This window comes from Merops nubicus, unplaced genomic scaffold, assembly GCF_000691845.1.
Source record: "Merops nubicus isolate BGI_N331 unplaced genomic scaffold, ASM69184v1 scaffold2908, whole genome shotgun sequence".
In the NCBI taxonomy this organism is placed as follows: domain Eukaryota; kingdom Metazoa; phylum Chordata; class Aves; order Coraciiformes; family Meropidae; genus Merops; species Merops nubicus.
The window spans coordinates 7451-30009 of NW_008626150.1; the positions used below are offsets into that span (position 1 = coordinate 7451).

The 22559-nt window shown below is 40.8% G+C and overlaps 1 protein-coding gene across 1 annotated transcript in view; it reads right to left on the bottom strand.

Annotated features, from left to right (window-relative positions):
- Positions 1-2141: 2141 nt before the first annotated feature.
- LOC103778302 (PDZ and LIM domain protein 5-like) overlaps positions 2142-22559 on the bottom strand; it is a 37888-nt gene continuing 17470 nt past the window's right edge. Inside the window, exon 2 of the mRNA XM_008945884.1 lies at positions 2142-2297. Within this exon, the coding sequence (XP_008944132.1) occupies positions 2142-2297 (156 nt within the window). The remainder of the gene's footprint in view (positions 2298-22559) is intronic.

A 22559-nucleotide genomic window follows, 5' to 3' on the forward strand; every position in this document is an offset into this window, starting at 1 on the left:
AATATTTTCTTGAGCTTTGGTTTGTTTTTGTTTTTGTTTTTTTTGGGGGGAGAAGAGGCAGGAATGGAAGGATATAACTGTGGAGATCCCTCAATATTAGAATGGCTTATTTTGCCACCCTATTTATACTCTCAAGCCATCCTTCCCATGGGCAGCCAGCATCTGCATTTAGCTGACTCCAGGAAGCACTCTCTTCCAGGCTATAAAGAACAAATAAACATGCAAATCACATCTCCTGCTAAAGAGCCATCAGAGCAAGGAAGTTTTCAGAGGCAGAGGAGCTGGGAGAGCGCTGTCTACGGCTTTGGTGTCATGGGATCTGGGCAGAATTCGAAACAGCTGAGATCATGAGGCTGCAGACCGGCAGAGCCACGAGAGGGGACATCTGTCCCACCCCCAGATGCTGGGACAGAGGCTATTCCTTTGATCCCTGCTAGTCTGATCCTGGCTTAGCCTTCAGCTGTCAGGTAGCTGACGCTGGTGAGTCAGATGCCACACTGGGCACGCAGGGCGAGAACAGGAAGGGACCGGACTAGAGCGTGTTTAATTCCATTTTCAAACAACTCATCCCTACACCCAACCAGAAGCAGCCTCAGACAAGTTATTGCCTGACTGAGACACACCTTCTGTTCCTTTCCTATATCTGATATTAAGCCTGCCCATCAATTTATAATGACAGGAGAAAGTGGGCCAAATCCCCACGCTCCCAGCTGCTTGCTGGAGTGACTCAGTGGGCTCCTGGAAAGTTTCTAAACAACCTGTCTGTCTCATTGGAAGACAGAAAAGCAAGTGACACAATAGACACAATGCACGATTCTTCTAATGACCTGGTATTATACCTCTGCTTCATCAAAACACTTTTGATGTCACCTTTACAAGTTTCACTTGAGAAGACGCCCTAGGCATGAACCACATCACAAGAAACTCCCTTCCTCAGAGAGGGAGCAAAGGGAATCCCTTATTAAGGGTAGCCAAGGATCAAAGTACAGAAGGCCAACAGGAAAAACAAGAAACAACCAGCAGAGCAGAACTGTAGCCTCTTAGAAAAGAAAGCACTCACACAATCATGCATTTAGGGCTGAGAATCAGCACCACTACCCTAGAGACCTGCCCATTTGTCAGACATACAACCAAATCATCTTTTTATTCTTGTACTGATGAACTCTAGGAGAGAGGCGGTCCTTTTGTTAAGGGCAGGTTAATTTGCCAGAAAAGGTAGCAACTGGTGAAGATACTGTTGAGGGCCTCAACCAACACTCATCAATGAACTCTGCACTGCTGAAGGTAGGCATGAACAGCAATCATGGAGTGCAGCTGCTGGTGCCTTCTTTGATAACAAGAAAAGATGGTTCTCATTATGTGATGGCTTCAGAGGCCAATCCTACTCACATCACTAAATAAAAATAGCAGGCTTCTAATAAAAGCCAGTATTTAGCCCTGGGAGAGTTTTGAGAGCCTGAAGGAATTTCTTGCTTGCATTTCCTGCTTCAGTTCCAATAACCCACACGTTAGCTTCCTGTTCCCTTCTCCCCTCCCAAACAGAGTCCCAGGCTAACAGAGATACGCTGAGATTCAATAAACTGTATGTTTCAGGGATGAGACTGGACCAAGCTGTAAATTCTATAGTACATGCTGCCATTAGCAAAGGGAGGCTGCCACTCTGTGGAACGGTAGTATTGTTTTGGGAAACATCTCTCCATGTCTCTGAGCTGCAGTATTTTCATCCATGTAACTCAAGGGTTTACTGCTCAAATCCATCATTCCGTTTGCCACTAAAAATGACGATGTGGCACTTGACCCAAAAAAGAAATACCCCTAGTCAGTCAAGGGAAGGAGAGAGGAAAAAAAAAAGCCTAGAAAAAAACAATTTAACTAAATGTGGTGACAAAACTGAAGCTCAAAAGGAAGAGAAACTAGATTTCATTCAATGTACAGCAGGTGACAAAAGCAGCCTTCTGAAAACGTCTTTGTTGACTTGTATAATTAGGTTTAAAATGCTATAAATAAAGAAGCATTTCAGGCTACAGCAGCACATCTTTCAATCCTAGCAACTTAACTCCATGTACTTTGTGAAGTAACTTACATGTTTTTATCCTCCAAGCAATTGTTATGAAGATTATTCTTAAAAAAAAAAAGGTAACTTACCTTTGCAGAGTCATGTTCAAATTGCCTGTACACGCCTTGATCTTGTTTTGTGCTTCCAGGTGAGTCATCCCGTCCGTGCTTATCCCATCAATGGTGAGAACCACATCACCTATCCCCACGTGTGCTTGGGCTGCCTTGCCACCATCATTAAGCTGAAATATCACAAGAATGGTAAATGAGAAACTTGGATGGTTTATATTTATATTCTCTGAATGCAGGACCACATTATTTCATTCACAGTGTTGTTTCATACAGCGAAAACATGGTTTTAAATCGTATCTTTTCTCCTTTCTGAGTATGCCCCGGCGAAAGTTGCCACGCTAGGTTTATTTCTGGTGAAGCAATATTTATAAGTTCCTGTTCTTATTTCCACTTGAATGACAGGAACAGCATCACACAGTACTGCCTACTTTTCAAAATCAAACTCCACTTTTACTTGTCTTGCTGCAAGCTGTGCACATTCACCAAGAGATGCAAGCTGGGATAGGCACACACAGCGTCCTGGATGCCAGGTTCCAGCCTTTTCTCTCTTCAAATATGAGGATTTTTTCTCACAGGAGTTGAGAGCAAGGATGTAAACCAGCTTTTTCCCATTCTACATTTTTCATCTTCTTCAAAGTTTATGTATTTATCAATGACTGGTCACATGTGTGGAAGGCTTCATCAATAGAGAAGATGGCTTTTCCCCAGCTGCACCTACTAGAGAGTCAGAAGTTCAACATCACAGACAGACCAGTTACAGGACTTTGTTTTGCCTTTCTCTCAGCAAGTTCACAGCCCCCAGTGACCTGCAGTATATTCAGACCAGAGTAAGAGCAGCCTCTTAAGCAGTCGGCCTCTTTGATCAAGGTCACTGCCAAAGTTCAGCTCAACTGCCTGTGGTCCACTTGAATTAACTAGTCTTTCAACAAAAACCTTTGTAAAGTGCACATTATTGACCTCAACTGAAAAATAAATTAATCTTTTCATCTGATGTCACTGAATGTCAACTAGCTCCTTTCCCAAGAAATAAAGCACCCATGGTAAGATCTATGCACTGATATACATCCCTGGTCCTCCATCTGCTGATCAGTTTATAGCTGGCTGCAAAGAGCAGTCCTGGATGGTGCAAATTCCCTGTGTTTCCAGATGTATTTCCTGTCTTACAGCAGAGAAGCTGTGGTTGCTTGTGCTCTGCATACAAAACCTCACAACTCCTTCCTTTGCCTGTAAGCATGAGTTTGCTCCTTGAAGAAACTGCTACGTTTTTAGGGAGGTGCTGCAAACAGCAGAACTACTTCATCTTTAATTCCCAAAGTGGAGTTTACCTTGGGCCTCAGTTGAGCTCTAGCAAGTGGCTTCTCAAAAGGAATCAGAAAGCAGCTTTCATCTCTGTTGGTTTTTTGGTTTGGTTTGGTTTTTTTAACTGCTTCTGGCTTAGTTCATTCAGTAGAGACCAAGAAGTTTTCATTCCTTGTCATTCCTTTTGACAACGACCAACAGCAACGTACAGTCACCAGTTTTGACACTTCTCCAACAGGAGAAGTGAGGCTAGGTCTTGGAAACTGTCTATGGCAAAGGGGTGGTAATACATTAAACACTAGAGACTCAGTCTTTGCATTTCTGTATCAACAGTGGAAAGTGTCCCATCAGCCTACCTGATATGGTTAAGGCTGTCCTAAAATCTCAGAGACTATAACACATGACAGCTGTTACACATGTATTGGATGGCATCTGGGGACAAATACTTTAACTGAGGAAAAAGTATTGCCTAATGCTGTAACACAAATGCAAATGCAATACTCAAAAAAAGGATCATTTGAAAATGTCCAGACTGAAAGCAGGAAATTTCACATTCGAGTGGATCACAGCTGGCATTTTTCAACATCAGCCCATGTCCCACAGACATTTTCAGTAGCAATCCTTAGCAACTATTGCCAAAAATTTAAACAAAACCAGAAAAAAACATTCCATTTGGTGTTAATCCTATGCTAACAAACACAATATTCTTGTGAAAGAGGAGGCCTCAGATGCAAGAGGACTTGTTCTCTCTTCAGACTCATAATAGGGACCAGTCCCTCAGCATTACAGGTCTATACAGCAATTTTACTCAGCATTGAAACTGAATGGTGCTAACAAGGGAAAGCTGGTAAAAGCTAGCTTTGCTGTTGTTTTTGCTAGCCTAGCAAGAAGAAGGTAGCTTTTTCTTCCCATGAAAGGAAGAAAACTAGATACCAAAGGAAAAAGATGCATTGGTTTCAGAAAAACTTTTAGCTTGCTAAATTCGTAAGAATTACAACTTGTACAGTGCACCCTTTAACAAAAGGCTTCAAGAACAAAGCCAAAATTTCTCCAAAATTTGGTGTTCATATCCAAGTTCTGAGCTAAGAGACCTGGTTACTATAAAACAGAGATCAGGGAATCCCACACACATATAGAAAGCTATGACCAATGCAGCTATTTATAGGGAAGTTCCTCAAACCTTTGGGTGAGGGGTAGAACCTTCCATAAACAGATCCCTACAGCAATACGTTGGAGCATGCTGACATTTGGCAGCAAGGGCTGGGAAAGGGAAAGGAATGTAAAGCCACTAAAAGCTAAAGGTCAAACAGATCGCTGTGCTTTGTGATTGGACTCCCTGAGTGAATAAAAGCTTTCTCTGAACATACACAAATGCACACCATGCTCACACAAAGTTTGTGGTGAAAAAAGAAAAAAAAAAAGACAACCTACACCCATTCAGCAAGGAGACTTCAAAAGCAGGTTTCAGGGTAAATATTTTTCTGGAGGGATGGGTGTAAAATAAATAAATTTTTAAAAAAAACCACAACTTTTTCATTTGATTCTGATGGCCAACACACAAGCCACAACTAATGACCTGACTGTCAACAGGTCCCTCTTAAAACTTCTGCCTACTGGGGATGAAAGTTTTTTGCAAGTACACATGGGAGACAGCTGTAAAATCATTTCAGAAAAATACCAAGCTGAAAATCCCTTAACAGTATGGCTGGAAAGCGCACTCTGGAGATAAGCAGAAAAAACAGACAGGTCCCAAGAGGCACGATGAGCCCCTGGCTATGTCCACAGGACCTGCTGTGCAGGCCGGGGACTGAATCCGCCTTGTAAGTGAGGCTATCAGAGACACATCTGAATAAACAAGTTAATGGGCAAGAGTGTGAAGAACTGCACACAAAGAGGGATGCCAGAAGAGTAATCTCCTTATCTAGATAGAGTAGAGAAGGCTTTCAAGTAACACCTACTGATTTCAGATAAGAGGTCTGAATAACCAAGAGAGACAAGGTTGATACTTCTAGAAAATCTCAGCTAACACACAAGTCTTCCCTGAGAGTACCACCCACCATCCATGGCTTGTAAACCACTCATAATGAAGTGGGACCAATGCTCCAAGGGCAGAGTTTTACAGCTCTACAAGGAGAAGAGTTGCATAGAGAATATAATCACAAGAGCAAGTATATAAACAACCATGTACATTGAACCCAGCAGGAGGAATTGGAACATTTGAAACAAGGATCTTTTCCTGACTGCATACCTCAGGAGCCTCAGCTTCAACACTTTTTAGACTCTGTAACTGTCCATTGCCATTACAAACAATAAATTCATACACATATTGGGGATTACATACGCAAAACTTTAAATATTCAAACCAAAATTAAAAGAATTGTACTACAGATTCCTTGTCACAATAGAAACTAACTCAATTTATTTCACTTTTTTTCACCTAGATTTTGAAAAATCCAACAGATGCAGAAGATATAAATGATTTTGTTCCTACACTGGTAATTTAACCTTAGCTTAAGTAAAATTATCTGGTATCAGTCACCAGTGAACTACAGTTATTACTTATGCTTAAATGCCAAAAGGCAAAAGCAAAGAAATACCTAATGTTCAGTCCCTAGTTGGAAAAAAAACACATCCTTAAAACATACCTTTATTAACCATACATGTGCAATTAAATAGAATCAATGCAACCAGATGTATGCATAGAAAAGCATGGCATTAAAATTATAAAACTGGCTACCTATGAATCAAACTGACTGCTAAACACCACAAATATTCTTCAAATCCTTGATGGAACTATTTTAATTCTGTACTTACAGTATGAGGCAAGTTTTTTCAAATCAAGCATGAACTACAGCTACAAAAAGAGGGGACTTTTTTTTTTATGCTACCCAGCAGAGTTTAAAGCTAAAAATTGCCAAACCAGAAATGTTTCCTCCTACATAATTCCTCATCTCTATACTTTGGGAAACTCATTTGGAGATAGAGAGGGAGGCAAGTAGGAGAGACATTTCATGATCAGGCACCTGCTGAGGCCAATCACTCCCACAGCCCCCAGCAGCTAAACCTCTCCTCGGCCCCTCAGCAGCAATCAGCTTCATGGCCAGAAGCCAAGAGCCAGCCTAGGCCATACAGAGATGCTCAGGATGCTTTCTAATAAACATAAATAAAATCACTCATCTAATACTAGACTTCACTTTTGTTTGGGGGGGGAATAAAATAAAATGTTTTAAACATCAGAATACCAAAACTGCAAATATCATCCTAAAATACATTTCAAATGGAGCTAAAAGTAAAGCAGTTTTTGATCCAAGATGAATTTCAAAAGCAACAGTATAAAAAGTAATCTCAGCCTAGTTCTATGCTTCAGGTTTTTGAAAGCAAACAGCCCAAAACACACTGGAATATAACTGGCTTTTAAAGCTAAATTTTAGCCACCCTATTATTTGGGTTTGCAGTAACCAACATTAGAAAAAGAAAATGTAAGAAAAATAGCCTTTTTTTTTTTTACTTTTACTCTCAAGCTGTAATGAGATATTTTGAAAGAGCCTTTCTAGCAAAAATGCATGAGCTCACATTCATGTGCATCTATCTCTGAATCAATGTCATTTGCGGCTTAATTAATCTCTAATTAGCATGTAGCCGTTTTTTCTCACACGAATAAGAAGAAAACCTTTCAATCATCTCTTTCATCATTTAACTCTTTTGCAGTAATAAATGAAGTATTTGAACTTCAAGTTAGTCGTAAGACAAAGGTCTGTTTGACTAGAGATGGAAGCTGCCTTTTATCTTTTCCAAGCTTCCTGCCTTAAGTCAATCCTAGCTGCCACCAGCTTGTGTCATAGCGCATCACAACCACTTTACCAAAGAAACTGTTTCACAGTCTGACAGTAAATAACGTTCCTCCCGTCACACAAACATCCTTCAAGGCCATCTGCAACTTTCTCTCAGAACCTAAGTCATTGATCCCAATTTAAAACTCCCTGGGCTATCTGACATCAGCCTAATTTTTACTCCTCATGCATTTCTGACGTGAGGTTGGCTATAGCAATTGGGTTTAAATGCACGCATAATCCAATCAGAACTCAACTAACAATGATCTTTGTATCGTCACCACTCTTGTTTCTCTTTCAGTCTACATCCTTCCCTATAATAAAGTGTTCTAAATAAGTATGTTCTAAATAAGTAAAGAACCAAAACACAACACACCCATGTACAGAAAGAACACTGCAAGAGAATTTTGCAGAATCACAAAACAAGCAATTGGGCAACCTCTCTCTTATCAGATAACACACTGCCTTCTCACACAGAAGATCAAGCCACAGAGGCTTTATCTCTTTGCTACAATACACATTGTGTTAATATTTACACTTATTACCTGTTACTGCCTTGTTTATCCCTAGCCTCATTTCACCTGACCAAAGTACCACCTTGCACCAGTAGCCAGTGTATTATCAGGGTGCTCTCAAATGTACGTAGAGCTCAAAGCAGGACAGAAAGCACTCCTTTGGTGAATCGCTGCAAGACAGGAAGACCTTTATTTTTGGAGAACACAAGCTTGCCCCAAAACACAAAGAGGGGTACCCTAGCTGCACTGGCTGCCTCACACATATGGCACATACCTGACCTGACTCCTGATGGGAGGCCCCAGCACCACACAGCACAGAAGGGCAGCAGCACCAAGTGCTTGGGTCTGACACCTGAACACCGTGATCTGGGCTCCAGCGCGTCCTACCTAACAAGGCCAAAGTCCTTCCTCACCTCCTCCCCTCACGGGAAGAAAGTAAAAACCCAGCTTACACTCCAGATTCTCAACAGCTTGGAGACAATTTAGGGTCCAGATTACTACTCCTGGTATGAAAATAAAAAAAGAGCCACGAGAGCACCTGCTCTGTGTGGTAAACAGGCTTCCTCTGCACTCAATGGAAACCAAGAGCTGTATCACATTCCTCACAGTCGTATTATTCGCACAGCCAGCAGATTAGCCAGCAAGCCTCAATACTTGCTTCCAAATCAAAACCATTCATACCAAATTTAAAGTCCAGATAAAATTTATATGGCTGAGTTATAAGAACCCTAATGCAGGGTTTGCAGTGGAAACCGCTGACACCATCAGCTATAAAAGGGCTTATGAGGCAGTCCTGCAAGTAAGCTAAAGGTTTTCCTCAAACCAAGCACAGATCAAAATTAGCTTAGGTCAAAAAACTCATTTGATTACCAGAGTATTTTGCTATGTACCACCACCAGGACAGAAAGCCCTGTCCCCAGCTCCCTCCACAAGGCTGTACTCCTGTTTACTCCTGTATGTTTTCATTTCCCTCCTTTAAATTAACTCTGCTCCCAGACTGATTTATAAACTTGTAACCTAAGGCATGCGCAGCACATCAATAACCACTACAGATAATGCACAAGTAAAAAGTGTAAGGCAAAGTATCACCCACACTTCTTGGTCAGGCTGTTGATACCACCCCAGCCCTGGCTATACCTGTCCTCCCAGGTCCTCCGGCTTGGCTTCACCCCTTTCCCTCCACGCACAGCAGCTCCTGCACTGCCGTGCAGCAGTTGCTTGGCTGACACAGACCCAAAATAAGCCTTTGGCTCACTGCAGCCCACAGGGAAAGGATGGGGAGAGCCCACAAACATTCAGCTATTTTGCTAGCAAAGAACCCACAAAACCATTTCTCATATTTCATTCTCAGTTCGGCTACTGACCCTCAGCAGTACCACTGACAACAGCTCATATTTTAATGTAACCCTGTAGTACCACACTCAGAAATTGCGTCAAACAAAAACTAACACAAAGTTTGAGTTTTCCCTCCACACAAACATGGCTGAGCATGCCTGTGGGTTCACGTTTTAGGAAAAAGACAAACAGTGTCAATCCCCTGTCATCTCAAAATTTCTCTCTTACTGTATTGCAACTTTTATCTAATGTCCTCCATAAAAAAAAAAAAAATTGACTTGGTTTTGCACTTCAGATGAACTGTTGCATACACACACACATATCACTCTATCCATCCTTGCATGCACCAAATGTGGAGCTACACACCTGCAGAGAGGCACAAGAGGACATTAGCTGCTAAAACCAGGAGAGGCCCCATGTAGCATAAGTTACTCTTACACACAATTGTGTTGATACAGAAAAGGATCCAAAAATATAAATTAAGTTTATAAAACAGGGTAACTGCACATTGCATAAGTCTTTTGGATACATGCTCTTTTAATTTTCAATCAACTAACACTGAACAGATCAAGGGGAATGCTAGGGGAATGGAGCTATAGCCCTCAGCTTCCCTCACTTGCCCCAGAGCAGGTCATTAATAAGCATGAGCAGTTTTAGCATGCCAGTGCCAGAAGGGTTATTAGCTGGTGCCACCTCCCACTTGTCACAGCTTGACTGATCATGGTTTCCTTGCAGGTCTACTCTTCCATGAGCAGGTTTCACCTTTGCTATCTCTCCTCCTTCCCTTATGATAGCCCAACTGCTGCAGGATTTAAAGGAGGAAAAAACTTCACAAAAAGTGCTTTCATCTTTAATTTCTAGCCGTTAACTATATATACAGCAATAAATTCTGATGTAATTCATGTATTTTACAAACAGCTTAAGCATTTTATTCAGGTACTGACATACAACTTAAAATGTGGAAATGCCCATTGGAATTCAAAGGACTATTAAAAGGAGTCCAAATTCACACTCCCCTTGCACGAGGAATAAAACAACTACTCCGTGCAAGTGTAGCTCTATTGGCACTTAACAAGACCAAGAATCTGGTCTTGCTTTTCCAAGCCACTTGAAGCACTGAAGAGAACAAAGAAGTGTAATGATTGTCACTGGGATTGGACGGGCAGTATTTCCTGCATATCAGGAGACAATTAATGTTCTGATTTGGAGAAGAAATAATGTCACAATATCAAAAAAAAAGATTTTCAAAAGGACTAAGGCAAAATAATTCAGAGATCATAACTGAAATCATATTTGCAAGAAGAATGTGGGCAATTCCAAAAAAATATATGCTTCTCCATCACTTAATTATTTGGAAGTTATTTACGGTCACGTGCCAGAATGTCTGCACATATTTAAGACCTTAAATTAGTAGCTTTCACTAAACCTTGTTTCAAGGAGCTCAGTTGTATTCTCATGCTGCCAGTGTGCCTTAGACCCCTATTTATTTTAACCATCTGTCCTCTCTGAAAGTTACTCTTCTGTTCAGAGAGTTTACAGAACTAATCCAGATTTCTCCCTGGGAGGCTATATGCCAGTGGGTAAAAATTACCGGCCACTTAATTTCTCAGAGAGACAGAAAGAGGAAATGGAATGAAAATGTAGCTAGAAATGCAATGTAAACTTTGAATGGCTGCATTAGCTTTTGGAAGCTACAACTCTGGAGAGTCTGCTCTCCAGTTGTGGGGTTGGTTGTTTCTGGGTTTTTTGGGGTTTTTTTTTTGGATGACCAACACAAGTTAACTCCACAAGCGAAGCAGGCAATTACTTGGGACTGCTGACTAGGCATCACCTTAGGAGCTGTATGATTTACATCAGATCAGAAGCTTCAAGTGCCTGTCTCATTTGGAGTAAACCGTTTGGAAAATTACTTAGTAAATTTTACTGCTGGGGCCTCCTGAACAAAGCCAAAACAAAGCAGAGTTAGTTTTCTTTAATGGAGCTTAAGTCTGAAGTGGAAAAAGGGACTGACTGCAGCTTCTTCCACAGAAGAAATTAATTTTCATACTGTAAAGGGCATACATATGAAGATGTCTGCAGAGCATATAATGGCATACTTCCTCCCTTCCCAAACAGGATTATTTTAATTCATTTACAGATGATAAAATTAGTTCAGCTAACTGAACATCCACCTCCTTAATAACCTCAGTAGCCCAATTTGTGTCATCTCGTTTTCATAAAGTTTTCATGGTCCCTCTTAATGGGATATACCTTTTCTGCACCAAATGTGATGCAATCACCCCATGCTTTCCAGAACATCCAATTTAGGAATACAAATAATGTATTATGCTGTATAATTTAATGGTATTCTGGTTTTTAAGTTGTTGTTTTTTTTTTTTTTTGCCTTGGAGTTCCATACACAGGAGAAGGAAGAGCCTCATACGCGGCAGTAATGAGAAAGAAATGCAACTAATGAAGCAATCTTACACACAGAAGAGAAGCAGAGAGAGTTAAGTGGGGAAGCACAAACCAAAAACTGATCTGACAAAAACAGCCAGTGGCAAGAAAACGCTACTACAAATTGAAACCCTCATGATACACTCGGCACTGTTTCACTTTATCCTATCCAGAAAGAAACCAGGCATGCATAAACATGTAGAAAACAAACCACTTGCTTCAAAGAAATGAGATCATGATAAACTCCACCACAGAAGTAAAGAGGCAAGTTCAGACACTGGGAGTATTGCCTATTGGCACAAAGCATCTGTCCAGGGAGCACAGCTCACCGGAGTGCCGTCCCAAACTGCCACTCTGCAAAATCTACAGAAGTCCACTCTCAAGATGAAACCAAAGCACAGCAATGAGAGCTGCCACACCCTGCTCCCCACAGAAAGTTTAGCCACATTTAGGAATCACAGTTAAAAAAAAAAGTGAGCAAATTCTGTTAGCGTTATAACCAGCAGATGAAAAAAATGAGGACTCAGAGCCAGCTCTCCTCTGAGCATGCAGCTCAGCACCCAGAAATTAAGTGCTGAAGAAACGCATCAAAGTGCAGAAGCTTCTCCAACTCAACGATGCTACACCAACAGAGGGTTCACATTTTAAGTATAAAGGCATTAAATGCTTATGTCCTATTCCTTTGGTAACGTGGAAGAAAAAGGCAACCTTAAACATGTGAAAGAAGTAACTAACTTCAGATAAATAAGCATGCTCTGCTTTCTGCAAGGAAAGTAATGATTAAACCAACTATGGCTAACACACTAATGACACTGAGGCCTACTCCAGATCAGTGAAAGCACAGTCCTGTGTGTATATGCCTTTATTTAACACAATGGAGAGAGAACTTCTCAGGATTAGTCCAATGCAAACTACTAGCACAAAAAAATAAAACTGAAATAAGAGACACTAGTATATCCTAGTGGGTATCTTGCCTTTTACATGTCAAGGGAATATTGTGGTAGACATTTATTTTAAGCCAGACACTTATTGGCTAAAACCTCAAACTATAAAATACTGCAGAAAAAAGCCCTATAAAAAACCCTCAGAAAATAAGAGACACATTTTAAAGGAGTTGCACATTGTTTAATAAATGCATACCAGCTGTTTATAGCTAAGACACAAAACTCTTTATTGCAAGCTAATAAAGCTCATGGGAATGGATAACAATTTCAAGTTTAATTTTCCATTTTGAAATTACATATATATATACACACACACACCCCACATTGCTTCAGTTTACCTGACTTTAAACATCACTTTTATATGATTTGCCTATACAGTCACAGGTGGCGGGTTTTTATACATACACTTATTTTTATGTGTATGTAAAACACTAGATGTGTTACTATACATGGTGTTACACACATTTGTTCTTTAAGTAAATGTTTATGTATAAATATTTTACAAACACACATATCTACACAGGAAGAAAGGCATTTTTCCTCTCTGGGGACCTGTGTGAGATGACCATATGAAGATTATCAACTTTTTTTTGTTTGTTTTTTTTAGGCAGCACATGATAAAAAGTATTTGTCTCAGAGAAAATAAGAAGCTATTCAGGACAAATACTCTGACTGCAAAATGAAGACCCTAATTTTAAAGTAAATTCTCTTTACCATTTGATTGCAAAATGCATTGCAGACTTTTAAGACTGAATATAAACTCACATGAAGATTCCTTAATTGAGCTCCAGAGAGGAAAATGCTAGTGTACCTGTTGCCACTGAACTTCATCCGAATTTTACCTGAATTTCTTACTGCTGTATTTTAACAGTCTTTTGAGTTTTGCTGCTCAAAGTTCCACTGCAACTGCTAATTATAAGAACCTGAAGTCTGAGTTATGCTGTGACGTGTTTTTTTTTTTCTTGCTCAGACATCTGGAGATTCAAAAGTCATACACACACAACTGAACAATGAATAAGGCTGGTTAATAGATAGCTCTGAAAAAAACTATGACGAAAACTCAGCCCTTCAGATTTACTCCCTGCAAGAGTCTATCACTTGCTCTCAGGCTGTCCCTGCACAGTGAATAGTGTCTGGTCATTCAAAGCCAGGACCTGCAGAGGAATCCTGTAAAATGGAGCCTGGTAGTCACATTAGGTCTCTGGTGACTTTTTTTTTTAACCTTCCCTTCCCATTTGTATGTCATCATCTCTAAGCTCTGTATCACAAAAACTAAAATTGGGACATTTCAAAATTAAGATGCAAAAAAAAGAAATCCACCCTAAATATTTATTGTAAACTCTACTTCTTTATCACATCTAAGGAAATAAAAAACAGGTGAAACAGGGAGGGAATGCAAACAGTTTTCAACTTTCCTAAGGCTCCATCTTAATTTTATGGGAACATAATAGAAAAAGAAAAAAAGGTAGAAATATTTCAGTCAGTCCTGTCCATTTAGCCCCTCCACAAATATCACCAGGCAGAATACCATGCGTTATTCAAAGGCCATCACAGAATCAAGAGGGTCACCAGAACGGTCTGATTCTTTCCTACCCAAGAGCACCATTCAAGGGGCACTTTACCAATTCCCAAAGAGCAGCAGCATCTGCAGTCCTGCTTCTGCAGGTGGAAGGCAGGAATAACCACATGCGTGGAAGCAGAAAGTGAGACTTAATGTGCAGCCAATGACCTTTGGCAAGGAATGTCCTCATGTCATGTGAGCTGGTGACAGCAAGGGTTCATGTCGCTCTGATCCTAAAATGCACTGTTTGAATATTTAGTGCCTGTTTAACAAAGCCAATTTTAGGGGGAAGCTTTTTCCTCAGAAATATATCATTTTTATTCAATCAGTTTCTGAAAGTCAAATGGGTACAGTGGGATAATGAAAAAGCTACAGAAGGGTCTGAGGTTTTCACAAAGCCATCCATCATGCCTTTCTTGAAATTAACAGCATCATACATTCCTCTCCAGCCACCTATTAGAAGGCATCAGATATCTCAAAATTAAATTAATTTAATCTCAAAATTAATCTGCAACCTACCAAAGGGAGACCATCATAGATTTAAAGCTCATGTCCCTGAAATGGCCTGGAAGTGTTTCATACCTCTCCCTAGTGTTCAGTTACAGTCTGTACCTATGATCCACTAAAAGGTCTGCTTTTGTGAGGAGCACAGGGTACATTCTCTGTCTCTTAAACTGCTAGACTTAAATGACAATTTAGCACAATTATAGCATGAGTCAGTAGGACTCCTGTCCTACTGAAAGGACTGCGTGACTCAGTAGAAGTCATGCAACTAGTGATGGTGAGATATGAATCCTGAACAAGAAAGGCCTGCAATATAGTTGGAGATGGTTTTTCTTTTTCCTCCAGCTTTCCATTAAGATTGTCCTTAAACCTTTTCAAGCACTAACTGGAGAAATATATAATACATTTTTGTACACCAGAGTATTCTGATCTCTGTGCACTAAGCTACAATAACCAACTCAAATAACAGACACATGGGCACAAGAATTGAAGGGGAGACTACCACTTTCCACAACCTCTTCTTAACCAAAAATTAAGAATGCACTAACAAAGTTACTATTCAATAGTTCCATCAGGGCCAGTATTTCACCTTGGATAAAACACAGACTCTCTCAGCAAAGCCTTGCTATCCCATTCAAATCTCCTTGCAGATTACAGAAGTTGCTTTTCCACTGCTTTTTGAAAGCAGAGATAAAGAATGAAAGCAAGCCATACAAGCGAGAGGGGACAACAAACATGACCCAAGCAGGAAAATTAGTAAAGCTAGAAACCTTGGCACTAAAACATCTTCTCAAAAACTTATCTTCATTTCCACTTAGAAACAAGGTGAGGGTAATACTAGGTTAGCATAGCTTTATGAGCTTTTCTCTTTTCCCATTCACATAAGGACCTGTGTCCTGTCGGGACATTACAACAAGACACGAAAGTTCCTTCTTCTAACACATAAATTACTTGGAGCATGAACTGACATGGCATTTGCAGTTCTAACCTGGAGTTCTGCTCCTTACCACAAGAAAAGACTCATGCAACTGATAGTCTCTGATCTCAAGGAAGGATTTGAGGGAGTAAGCCATTACAGAAATACAGTGCATAGGTCTGAGTGCCCTCCACAAGACTATAACACCAAACTGCACATTTCTACAGAGAACTCTAGTTGATGTTAAACAATGTTTGAGAGAGATGTTAGCAAGACACTTTGGTGACATGCCCTTACAGATCTGATGTCAACCAATTAATTTTATACTTCACCTTCTCCCCCAGTGCAAGACAGTCCCCAAAGCCTTCTACCTCGCACCATAGTCTCGAGACAATGACTGCACTAATCACAGAATCACAGAAACTTTTTGGTTGGAAGAGACCTTTAAGGTCATCAAGTCCAACTACTAACTCAGCATTGCCAGTCACCACTAAACCATATTCCTCAGCACCACATCTATAGATCTATCCTCAGAGATTGTGACTCCACCACTTCCCTGGGCAGCCTGTTCCAGTGCTTTACAACCCTTTCCATGAAGAAATTTTTCCTAATATCCAAGCTAGACCTCCCCTGCATTTCTAAAGAGTTTGATACAAAAGGCTCAGTGTTCACATAAGTATGCAGAAGGCAACGGTCTCCCCCAGGGCCACACACTGCATGTGTTCCTAGAGACTGGGAAGTACCAGTGTTCAAACTAGGACTTGTGGGGAAGGGAATGAATTGGAGTCTTGTAAATGTTTCCAAATAAATGCAAAAACGTGTTAAGCAGATGCGGAAGATGATGGATATGAGTACTTCAGCACTCTCACTAGTATGGTCATTGACTGGAGCAGCAGTAACAGGGTCAGTCCCACACTCCCCTGTCCATATGCGTGTGTGTGAGCTTCCACTGTTACTGCTAGTCTAAGAAGTTACTTAGGCAGCAATAAATTGGTATTTGTTAGCCCAATCAAGAGCTACTGGTCAAATACAACTTTGTGTCGATCACAAAAACAATTCCCATCTCACACTAGGACCAGTCCCTTATGACTTCAAAGTCTCCATCCAGTCCCTTATGACTTCAAAGTCTCCATCTCAGGTGTTTGCCTCACTAGTTTGTGGAAGGCATGGCCAGGAGAGCAGCATTCCCACGGAGCCAGGCCCTCATTCATCCATGGGAGCCAACAGCCCAGCCACGCACAGTGCCTCAGGGTATTTTGCCACTCCAGTGCACCTGGAGCACCTCAAGACTCCCATTTATAGGAGCTTCTTACTAACATGAACTTCACAAAGAGCTTAATTGTCTGTGAAGTGCTTCTCTCCTTAACTAAACCGACCAAATGTGCCAAGGGGAAGACCAGCACTGGCAGCACTGTGCTGGGTAGCAATGACTCACACTGAAGAGCATGATACCGCTTAAGACAACTGCTGAAGAAATTGCCTTTCAGGCCCTTAAGATGCACTTGCAACACAAGTTCACTCCTTCTACGTGCCCTGCTTAACTGGAATGAGGAAGCTCAAGCCTTTGAGAACAGAAAACTTATAAAAATTACAGCAGCACAAGATTTGTCCCAGGGCAGAAAGCGTTTCTTCCACATTCCTATTAAACCGGGGGGTAGGGGTGAAAGAAGAGAAAAATTCTGAATAAACAAAGCTTAAAGCAGAATGCAATCTTTCTTTTTTGTTCCAGTCTATACCAAAATAATAATAAAAAAAATAAGGAACAGATGTATGAAAACCCCAGTGCAGTTGCAAGTTTGCATTCAGATGACAACATATACAATGATTAACCTGCCTGAGGTTATGCCAGACCTCCCTGCTTCTCTGTTACTGTCACACACACTTCCTAAACACTAACCACAGTGCTCACTCAACATAAAATAGCTGTCGTTCCTCCCCCTGTTGCAGAGAAGACACAGGCAGGCTGGTTTCCATCATCCTGAGGAGTACAAGACTGATACAGCAACTCAACAGCAGAAGGGGCAGGCTGGAACAACAGCAATCAAGTACAATCTGCTAGAAAACAAAATAACTTGTCATGTTCATCAAAGTCTGCTAGTCAGAGCTCCCAGAAGAAAGGACAAGCCAGACCACTGCATATAAAAAGGTGCATAAGAAGATAAAGAAAAGAAAGGTATGACAGGAAGTAAATCTTCATTAATTTAAGCGTGACTAGTCGGATATGCTGCAGAGCAGCTCCTATTACAGCACCAAATCTAACACAGGTCTGTGATAAATGGAAGCATATTTCCCAGCACAGCTGTGGAAACTCTTATATCCCTGGGGTGGAATTATGCAAACCTCACCAAATCGAAACAAAAATGTGCTCCAACTTCCAGTTTATATAATTGAACTTGACACTTTAATAACGCAAAGCCCTGCAGTTACTACAGGTAGTTTGGGAAATCACATTTTTTAGGACACACATATCCATAACAGTAACTGAAAAGCTGATGGTATTACCCCCAAAAAAAAATTAAAATGAAGAGCATTCTTCTGCTCTTTCAGCACAACATGCAAACCAATGAGCAGTGGCAGTAGCACAGGGCCTGGGAGTGGTACCTGGGGTCAGGGGAATGGCAGCGTTGAGGCAACAGTGACTCAGGCCAGTGCTTAAGACTATGCCTTCCTATATTGGAGATGTGGCTGAGAAGCTCTGAACCATAAATGCAATGCCAGAGGAAACACCCCAAGACTGGAAAAGAATTTTGAGTAATGTTCTGAACTACATAAATACATACCATCACAAAGGCAACCCCAGGCAAGCTCCTCCTAGTTTCTGGGTCACACTACATTAAGAAATTAGTACTAGTCACATATCTCACCAACATTGACCCCAGTGAAAAACATTTTTATTTATTTTTCCAACTAATCTGATATTTTTCTGGTTGATGGAACAATAACTTCACTGGCATAGAAGTCTTCTGGTTTAGTTCTGCATGATTACTTTGAAATATTTTTTCAAATTTTAAACAGGATCCAGTCAAGGCACTTTCATATGACGGCCAAAAAAACTAATTTGTGTCAAACACTTTTTTCCCCCTATATGAAACATCTGGAAGAAAAATAAGATCACTCAAGCCCAGTTTAGTGCGACCAAAGACAGTAGGGTGGGAAGGAACAGGAATGAAAAGGCTCACAGTTATTTATCTACAGACAGATATAGCATAGGAAACAAGAGATTTGTCTTCAGACTTAAAACTTTAACTTGGTGGCTCCTTTCTTAAAAAAGAAATGGAAGAGCAACTAATAGCAGAAAGCCTCCAAAATGGACACAGACACCCCAGAACCTACGTGTGGAACAGCAAGTTCCAACTGGTGTGGGCTGCTCAGCAAGGGTCTAAACTTTCATCTAGTACTTCAGGGGAGATGAATGCAAGTTATTTAAAACCACGGTACATCAAGCTGTCACGTCACTTTAATATGCTGCCTATAGATTATGTTACAGCTCTGCTTTTTGACAAACCTTGAGCTTCATCTCCACCTCTCTGATGAAGCAAAGCAGAGCGCCACAGCTTTTGGGTTTTAAAAATTAAGGCATTTTGTTAATACTTCTAAAATCCAAATCCAGAGGTGCAACAGTATCCCACAGCAGTGAAAAATGCCACAGGCGCTTGGCAAAGGGTCTGGCTGAACAGAGATAAATTTTACAGTGAATAAGTGAAACAAAATAATCTTGCAACTGAATTTAGCTGCGATTTATAGACTCCCAGTCTTCACTGCTTTCTAAATGTGAACCAAAGCCTCATTTTAACAGAGAAATAAGAAAAGCATGCAGGTGCCCACCATGAGCATACTTAGCAAAGAACATATGGCTCAGGTTCTTCCCCTGGGCCTCAGCCAGTCCTGCAAGGAAATGAAAATGCCGAAGAGGAAAGGAGAATGCCAGCGCTGTGCCCGAGGGACTGGGACACCCATTCCAGCAGCACACACGTGGTGTGCTGCACAGAAACCCAGCTCAGGCCGGACAAGGGACAGGCTGTTCCACAGCAATGCCACCATCTGCACACAAACGTCACATGAAAGGGCCACAGGAGAACCAAAGGAAGCACTGAGACGCTGCAGACCGCTGCTGCTTCGGGGGACAGGTGAACGGCGCTTCCGCCAGGCATGCAGGATGTAACAACCCCAAGGAGAAAAGTGAAAGAGATGGAACTCAGCCCTCCTTGTTTGAGACCCCAGTGACAGAAGGGGCTTGAAGACACACAAACTAGGTTGGTATACAGAGTAAATTCAAGCACAATTTAGCCATCAGCCTTTTTTTGTGAGGCTGCAAAGTAGAAGGTCTGGCCATAGTGAACCACGGTAGGAATGACGCTGCCCCACAGGACACGGCCCGAGTGACACCTTCCCAGGGAGGATGCCAGCACAGATCCTGCTTCTCGTGGGAGCAAGTTTTCTGATCCTGGACTAAAGGTTGCGAGGGGTGCTTACAGAGACCAAATCTGCCCCAAACTGAACAGCAATGCTCACTTATATATAAATGAAGATTTTGGTAACAGCGCTGTGCTGAAAATTCTTTAAAGGTGTGACCCTTGTAGGTATTTGTTACTACCTCTATTTCAAAGCCTGGTATGCATCAATAAAAAGCTGTACTCAGGAAACCACCTCTTATTTCTCCCTCAGCCATGTCTTTCATGACAGCTTTCCAGTGCCTGCTGGCAGCAGGTCAGCTTGTATTTCAACAAAAAAAAAAAAAAGGTGTTGCAACATCACTCTCCTCATTGTTCTGCAGCACTACAATAAAACACACAGACACATACACATTTTTTATGTCTACAATAAAATGAAATAAAGATAAAAGTCTACTTATGTCAACATGAGTCTGCTTAATCCTTGCAACAAATTAAGAATTGGCTTTGAAGAACTTCAAGACAGTCTTGACAAAATAAAATAGTGTCCTAAAACTTTCAAAGTACACTAATAACTCAAAACATATTCATTAAGAAGAACTAAAGTAAGTTTTTCAGTGACCTCCTGATAAGGAAGAGTTTTTGAAAGACACTGTCTCATCCTCCCTTCAAGGGTGTGACCATTCATGTTGTGGTCCTTGCCTTTTTTTTTTTTTTTTTTGGTAGCCTGGCTCAAATAATCTAAGACTTTCTTTTTTTTTTCCAGTGTGAAAATATTTGAGGTCTGAGAAGAGCTCCAAGTCTTAGAACAACTGGAGGACAAGAGACAAGAAGAAAAGCAAATTACAGTTTTGGCAGCATTCAAAAGCAGCAGTGAAATGGAACGGCAAGAAATGTTTGCAAGTATAAAGTCACCTTCTTATTTCAACTTTTTCATGAAAAAAAAAAAAAAAGAGCTTTTAAAGAAAGAGTAAAGACAAAAAAAAAAGTACCTTTAGCAAAGAAACATTTACTGAGTAAAAACCAGCGAAATGTTGAAGTTCTGGGCTCAACACTGTGTATTTTAATAAATGTTAAAAGGTGGTTAGCCAGGTAAAGCTTTCACACAAGACTCTCCATCTGCTGCCAGAAAAGATCTGCATGCTTTTCCTCCAGGCACAGCCACCATCCGTTCACCAAAGGCGGGGCCTCCGAGCAGCATTTCGGCACTTCCCACTGCTCCAACTCCAGAAAAACCCTTCGTATTGCAGCTCGTGTGCACACTGGCACATGGAGAAAGCTCCAACTGGTACCCTTGGAGATGAACTATTGTTGCTTGCAGAGTTAGTATTAAGCACCCAAGCAGAGACAAAAAGGAGTCGAAGGTAAAATCATTATGGGGATTGCTTACAGTAGGCAACAGCTCCAAGACTGTGTGTATGGATCCCAAAACCTGCACATCCAAGAGCTCAGAATTCAGCACCTGCTTATATTTTAAAGCACAATAGGCAGAGTTGGCTAGAGTCAGGTATTTTCCCACAAACAACACAAAATTCCTCACGCAGCCTGAAAAAACACAAAATATGCACTCAATGGCCAAATCAGCTCTATGTCATACTCTTCATTTGTTTCTAGGTTTCTGAAGCCAAGACATATTAATGAAAGCAAGGAAAATTCACTTGAAAACAGTTTCTATTCATCACTTATGGAAATATTCATTTACTAGCATCAAAATACATTTTAACATGTGGAAAAAACAGGACTGTCTCAGCTTTGCTTTTCTAAGCAGTAACTCTTTGTAGGCAAGCTTCTCTTTGACCAGGAAATTCATGAAGCTCTGCTAAGATACACAGGAAACATCAACAGCATTGCAACAAATACACAAAGTGAAGCATTTTTCCAAGTTTGGCTTCAGATTTTGTTTCAGATTCAGGATGAATTTCTTTCCACAAGTTTGCATCATCTCACTTAGCTGCAGCATGCATGTTTGGGGTGTACTAGGAAGTGCCCCAAGAAGCTTGGGGATGAGGCAGCACCCCAGTGGAGCTCTGCAGCCCAGCAGAAGTGGAAAGCACGAGCTTTGTATCCAGAGACAACATATGGGAAATGCTCGAGTAAATTACTGTCCGGGTGATCTAAAGGAGGAAGGTTCAGGGGGTATTAAAATTTTTCTATCTGATGAAAGACAGACTATAAAAGGTATGAGAAACAGATTTGTCGCCACACAGCTTTCCACATGTATCCCACTGCCAGAAATGCTAAATGGCACAGTTCAAAAAGGAGGCATCATGCCAGCTGTCATAGTCCTGTATATAAAGAGTGAACCAAATGAAGAAAGGAAAAGATATTAAGGTTAGAGTTTCACTTGAGGGGAATGAATTAATTCAATTTTTTCCTACAATGCATTAGTTAAAAATCCAAAAGCTAGTTTAACTTATGATATAAAGCCCACTGTTATGCCGAAATTGAGTTTTCAAAGTAAATGTGTTAGACATGCAGATAGTCAATCAAAATTATGTCCCAGTGATAACTGTGGAATACTGTACTTAAACGCTTGTTACATTCTGCTCTCAGTTACCTCATTTTAAACAATAGCATATGGAAACATTAAGTACATATCATAAACAACATTCTTTCTCAGAAAGAGAAATCATGAGTTTCCCCTATATTACAATCCCATACAGTTCATAGTGACTGGGCCTAGCCCAGATATTTATGCACC